General features: G+C 44.8%; 1 protein-coding gene across 5 annotated transcripts in view; it reads right to left on the bottom strand.

Annotated features, from left to right (window-relative positions):
- The window catches only part of PDLIM3 (PDZ and LIM domain 3), a 40,881-nt gene extending 37,040 nt beyond the window's left edge, over window positions 1-3,841 (bottom strand). For all 5 annotated transcript variants that reach the window (XM_018561286.1, XM_018561288.1, XM_018561287.1 and 2 more), the window contains exon 1: window positions 3,604-3,841. In XM_018561286.1, the coding sequence (XP_018416788.1) occupies window positions 3,604-3,696 (93 nt within the window). In that variant the 5' untranslated portion in view covers window positions 3,697-3,841. The remainder of the gene's footprint in view (window positions 1-3,603) is intronic.
- Between the last annotated feature and the right edge of the window lie 2,346 nt (window positions 3,842-6,187).

Genomic DNA, 6,187 nt, shown 5'->3' with positions numbered 1-6,187 from the left:
GGGGGCAGTTTTTACTTTTTTAAAATATTTTTTTTATTTTTATTGTTTTATTTATTTACAGTTGGCGTGCGGCTTCGGGGAAATATTAGGGGTCCAAACAGACCGCTGACATTTCCCTTTTAAAATAGAAAATAAATTGAGGACACCAAATCCTCAACTTCTATTTTCTACAGCCTCAGCACTCAATGAATGGGAGGCACTCAGTACAGAGGCTTCCCATTCATTCAGACACTGATAGTAAAATATTTACTATCAATAGTTTCTGAATGGGGAGGAGCCTCTGTACTGAGTGCTACTCCCCATTGAGGAAATCCAGAATGAACAGGCTGTAATGTAAATCACCGCCTAGCACTATGTGTCCCCAGTTATTTACAAACACTGGAGTGATCAGACGATTGCTCCAGTGTTTGTCCTTCTCACACGGAGGATCGGTAAATATCAATGATATTTACCGATCCCCGGCCTGCCTCACACAGAGCCGCTGTCATCCTGAAACTGATCTCCTCGCCGCTCGGCCATCCTGACAGCTGCGAGCGCGGCTTCTCTCCACCCCCCCGCGGGGTGCTTCTCTCCTCGCGGCTTCTCTCCCGCTCGGCCATCCTGACAGCAGGCAGCGCTCCCTCCTGCGACCCCGGACGGACGGACGAGGGAGCGCTGTCATCATGTCGGTGAGGAGGAGAGAAGCCGCCCCGAGGAGTGCCTGACTCAATGGCTTCATTTCCACTCGCCCCCACGCAATTTTCACTCGCAATTTGCGAGGGGGCGAGTGGAAATTTTAAGCCCTGGCCTATGGTATGGTCCCCACCTGGGCGTTTTACAGCGCGTAGGAACACGCTGCAAAACGCCCTACGCCCAAAGAAGTACAGGAGCTTCTTTGGGGCGTTTTGCCGCGCGTTTCCATTGGTATTCCCGAGTGTGGATCGGGGTTAACAAAGCGGTAACCCCGAGCCACACTCTGGAATACAGCGTACAGGTCTTACCTTGTCCGCGATCCCCGCTGTGTCCTTCGGCGACTTCCGAATTCCGTCCCTTGCGAGCGGCCACGTCGCAAGGGGGCGGAGCCGGCGGGAAGTTTAAAAGTGAAACTAAAAAAAAAAAATGTTTTTCAAAATAGAGAAAATAAAGGGGAAAAACCACAAAAAAATCATACCGCCAATAAAACACGCGTTTCACTGAACGGGAAAAACGCGCTAAAAAACGAGCTGAAAAAACCCGCTCAGGTGTGAACCCAGCCTGAATGTTTCAAATGATTCAGCGGCCTGCTACAAGCAGCTCCAAGAATGATGGCCAACTACAAGTGAATAAGCACCCTAAACGTGCAGCTGCAAGAAAGTTCATTGTTTAGTTATTCAGCAAATATTGTAACTGCCCTAAAAATGAAACACATAATTGATATGACTCAACTTACTCTGAGTAGTCAGCTATGTTGTCCTAGATTGTTCCCTTCTCCTCCCTTCTCCAAACTCTTTGCCCGACAGTAAATAGACCTATAAGTAATGGATTGCATCCTTTTTTGTGCTGAAGGACATGATGTTTACTGAACCCCTTCCTTTTCTCACAGTTCATTGTTAGCAACAAGGATTTTTAGGCAATTAGGTGGCCAAGTGCATTACAGCCATTGCTGTATGAAAAAAAAATAGCCCTGGCCAGCTGGACTGTGTTACCGTGTGTACACATTCAAATCCAAACTCCAGGTAAACCGCTAAAAATACATATATGGGAATTGTTTTGGGTTTTCTTTACAAAATATTTGTATTTCTATCTAGTCAGTCTTGAGATTTAGACAGCCCTGCCAGACATCAAAGCCTGGACCGGGTGACCAGACTTTTCTCTTTTCTGGTCACCTCCCTGTCCCCAACCTGTGATTGAAAAAGGAAGGAAAAGCAGCAGACAAATGAGCTAATCCCTCTCCTCACTCTGCTCTCTCCTTCTGTCAGCATGCTCCCTGTCAGACAATGTGTACACACAACTAATTGACAGTACTGTTATACTCTAGGTTTGAAGAGAGTTATGCCGTACCAATTAAATTTCAGGTACCTGCATTATTTGCATTGAAAAATGTGTTAATGATTTTTTTTTTTTACTGAATACATAACTGCATGAATTGTTGTTTTTTATACTTGTATGAAGCTTTGCCTATATTCTTAGTTTTGCCTAAAAGTACTGCCCACTGTAGTTCCATCAAGGGTTGGAGAACAAAGACTTATAACTAATAGTCTTTAGATAATCATCGCTGCCTGATTCTGTGCCGCCCAGCCTCGGCTCACTGGGCAAGTGCCCAGTATGCCCAGAGGCAAGTCTGGCCCTGTGTGCATAATTGGTTTGGGTTGGTGATTTCTGCTGCCCCCCTGGAATGTGCCGCCCTAGGCAAATGCCTAGTTTGCCTTGTGGTAGATACACCCCTGGATAAGAAGGTATACAGATGTAGGCCTTGTTCACACCAAGCGCGTTCCAGGAGCAGAGCAGTTACAGAACGGATCAAAACTGCGTCCAATGTATTCCTATGGTATTTTGGGCTTTAGTTCACACCGCAGCGTTCAGTTCCAGAGCATGTAAAAAAACTGCAGCAAGCCCTATTTTACCTGCTCTAGAAACGCATGCAAACGCATCAAAAACGCATGCAAACACCCTGGAACGCACTGAAAGCCCATTTTAAACTTTTTAAAAAACAATAATTTTTATTTTTTTGACCAAAAACGGTCATCAAAAACGCGGCACAACCCACTGCACTGCGTGTGCAGAAACTCATGCAGATCTGGTCTGCATTTGGTGTGAACAGGTCCTCAGTCGTCATTCATTGCCGCAACCAATAAGCTATCCATTGTAACATACATTGTAACAGAGTCACTCTAAAGCATTGTTAGAACCAGGAAAAATCAGACCTTCGACATTTACAGTCTGGCCAGTAGTGCATGCTGGGAGCAGTAGTTCTACATAGATGCAGGGGGTACAGCTGGTAATCATTCCGTTGGATGGTGTGTATAGAGGAGTTTACAGGGGAAAAGGAAGACACTTTGTAAAAAAAAAATTCAAGAGATAATAGATTTTTGAGGAAACATGGAAAAGTAACCCCCTTGGTGCAATACTTGAGAAGCATGGGCCAAGCTAAGAATGTTTCATTTGTAAAAGCATACTGAAAGGGAGATTAATAACCAGCTAACTTTCCCTGGAGATACAATAAAGATGGTAAACACTTGCAGTACGTTTCTCTAAAATGATCATATACTGTATCAGCATTCTGAATACAGCAAATAGAACTTGCAGATTTCAATCTGAGACTATTATGTATGAAATAATACAGAACCTCACAAACTACTGACATTCATTTTACACACAAGTATTACTGCATTCTAAGCATTGAAATACAGCGATCCACAAAACACAACGCCACTGAAATCACATCTTTAGTTTCCTACCTTTATCATCTAACCTACCACTTTGTCCAAGAGCTTAGACTTCACCTCTTCCGATTGCTGATCGATCGATCGATCTATCTATCTATCTATCTATCTATCTATCTATCTATCTATCTATCTATCTATCTATCTATCTAAAAACATAACAGAGTCCCTGAGCCAAACAATATCCTTGCAATTGACTTACCCTTGAAATAACCAGTGGCTGGTTAAAGTCAATGCCCCCAGTTAGCCTGAATCCCCAGGGTGCAGGTCCAGGCAAAACCACATTCTGTGGCATTTTCTTTTCTTAGGTATGGGAAGTTTAGTGGTGTACCTTATATCACAACTAAGGCAAAGTTAGTTACAGGTCCCTGAGAAGTTATCCTCCCTGCAAGTAGCAGCAGAGACAGCCTGCTCCCCTGATGCCTATGATCTTCTCTTTATCCCTTTCTTCAGGCTGACGTCACCTTCTGGCCAGAAGGCATACACAGAGGAGAATGAGAAGGGAGGGGAATAAGCAGAGGGGGGATGAACTGTTTGCCAGCACTCTAGTTACAATATCATGTTCAGCACAGGGTCTTTTCATACAATTACTGAGCATGAGTAATATGTGGAAAATGTAATCAGGCCTTAAAGTGACATTAAAGTCTAAAAACAATTTTCCCTCCCCCCAATGTTAATGAAAGCACTTACCTTACATGATGTCTCTTAATCTGATCTTCTTTCCTGTCCTTTTCATCTGTCCCTCCAGCGCTGCTGCGGGTCTCCGATCCAGCGCTGACTTCTCTGTCCTTGCTGGCACTTCCTGTCCCATGTTGTCTGCATGCGGGTGTGCGCGTCCATATACTTACCTTGTGTCTCTGCTCGTCTCCCGGCCGAAAATGTGAACTGCGCATGCTCCCGCCCCAAGATGCTTTGCGGCCGCCCGGGAATTTTCACATTTTCGGACGGGAGGTCCGACAGGTAAGTTTAAACCACTGTTGAAGCGGATTTTTTTCTACACTTTTTGCATATATCTACTGCTTGCCAGCAGTAATCAGGAAGGGGGTCTAAACACCTGGTCTTGAAGTGGTTAAAGGAGCGACTTTCCAGGTGATATGATGAAGATTTACTCTCCAGGCTAATCTTTAAACTGACTTTACATTACTTTCAGGATGTGAAAAACTGGTATTGTTTATTGTTGAAACTCTGTACCATCAGTCCAAGTGTATCGATTCCCCCAGTGGCGTAACAACCGGGGGGGCAGCCGGGGCGCCGGCCGAAAATGCCACTTTCGGCTAAATGCCGAAAGTGACATTTTCCTGCCGTTTTGTCAGCGCGGCCGTGATTCCTTTCATCCCCGCTGGGACACAGAGCAGTTTGGATGCTCCATTGGAGAACTTCCTTCCAATCTGGTAAAAAGGTTGTGCTCAGAGCAGGAAGTGAGGGGGAATCTCTCTAGCAGCAACACAGACAGAAGTAAAAAGCAAGAACTGACAGATGCTAGAACCTCCATCTGCTTTATATTACCTGTTTTCCCATTGCAGCTTTTCCCTCACTTCTGCTCGCGTCAGCGGGGGGGCGGGGGGGGGGGGGGGGGTCTCTGTCACCGAGACCTGGATAGCAGTAAAACCTGAGAGGAGTTCTAACCCTTCCCTATCCTACCCAAAACTAAAAAAAGGTCATTTTTTTTGCCCGTTAAGATGCTTTGGTATCCCGTTACAAATAAATGGCCTTCCCTAATGCAACACAAGTTAATGTGCAAATTACTGCACATGAATACGTGTGTAATCAGGTACTGCAAAAGACAGTAGGGGGAACTAAAAGTGTAAAGAGCTGGGAGCACAACTATTGCAGCAGAAGAAGTGAGACTGGGAGCAATGTCTGTAACCAGGGTAAAGATAATTTTACATTATCTAAAAAACTATTTTGTGATGAAGTAGATGTGACTCAAACTTTTTTATTTCCTTTTGTTTGTAGCGCAGTGCACCACAATGCACAGCATGAGTGTTATGGTGCAACACATCGCACACATTATTGTCCAGTTACGCAAGGTTAAATGGCATTTTATCATGTGTTACTGCAACACATAATATCTGAAGCTGGACTTAATTTTTATTTCCATCATTCGCGTTAAAAATCAGCAAGGGAAAATTAGCTGTAAACCCAGTTACTAAAATCTCATCTAAATGTTAACATGTGAATGTCATTTCTCAAATGATTTTTAATGCTTATAAATCTGCAACTTATTAAAAGAATACCCGGTGCTCCTTGCTGTTTCCCAGCTGTCCTCCTGCATTGGCTCCCTGTCCCTTATGCCACTGGTTAAGACCACAAGGGGCATGCTGACACATTTTATCCAGGCATGGTCCACTGTTGTTGCCAGTGGTAAAATGGTCGAGACCAATGGTTTGCAGCTATGCTGGAAAAGAGAGCTTGTAGACAGGAAGCTGATAAGGTCTGGAGAAGATTAGCAAAAAGAAAAAGGAAGAAGGTGAAAACTGCCTTTTCTTAATAAAACACACGCACAACAGTTTTTATGATACACAGTACTTTTATCAAAGTAAGGCAGCATTCACACTGCTAAGAGCTGGCCCGCACAGATCCATGCGGAGTGCACAGCTGTATCGGGCCTGTTCTTCTCTATGGGAGTACACGACCGTTCTCTCACCCGAACTGCACATTTGTGCAGGTGCGGGTGTCCGTGCTCGGACACAGACAGGGAGGGGGGCTTGGAAAAGCACCTAGTCCCTATGCCAATTGGGACAAGGGCCTCTTCCCCACAACCCTGACCCGGTGATTGTGGGGAG

This window comes from Nanorana parkeri, unplaced genomic scaffold (genome assembly GCF_000935625.1).
Source record: "Nanorana parkeri isolate BGI_ZX_2015 unplaced genomic scaffold, ASM93562v1 scaffold513, whole genome shotgun sequence".
Classification (NCBI taxonomy): Eukaryota; Metazoa; Chordata; class Amphibia; order Anura; family Dicroglossidae; genus Nanorana; species Nanorana parkeri.
This window is presented reverse-complemented; position numbering and strand designations above follow the sequence as displayed.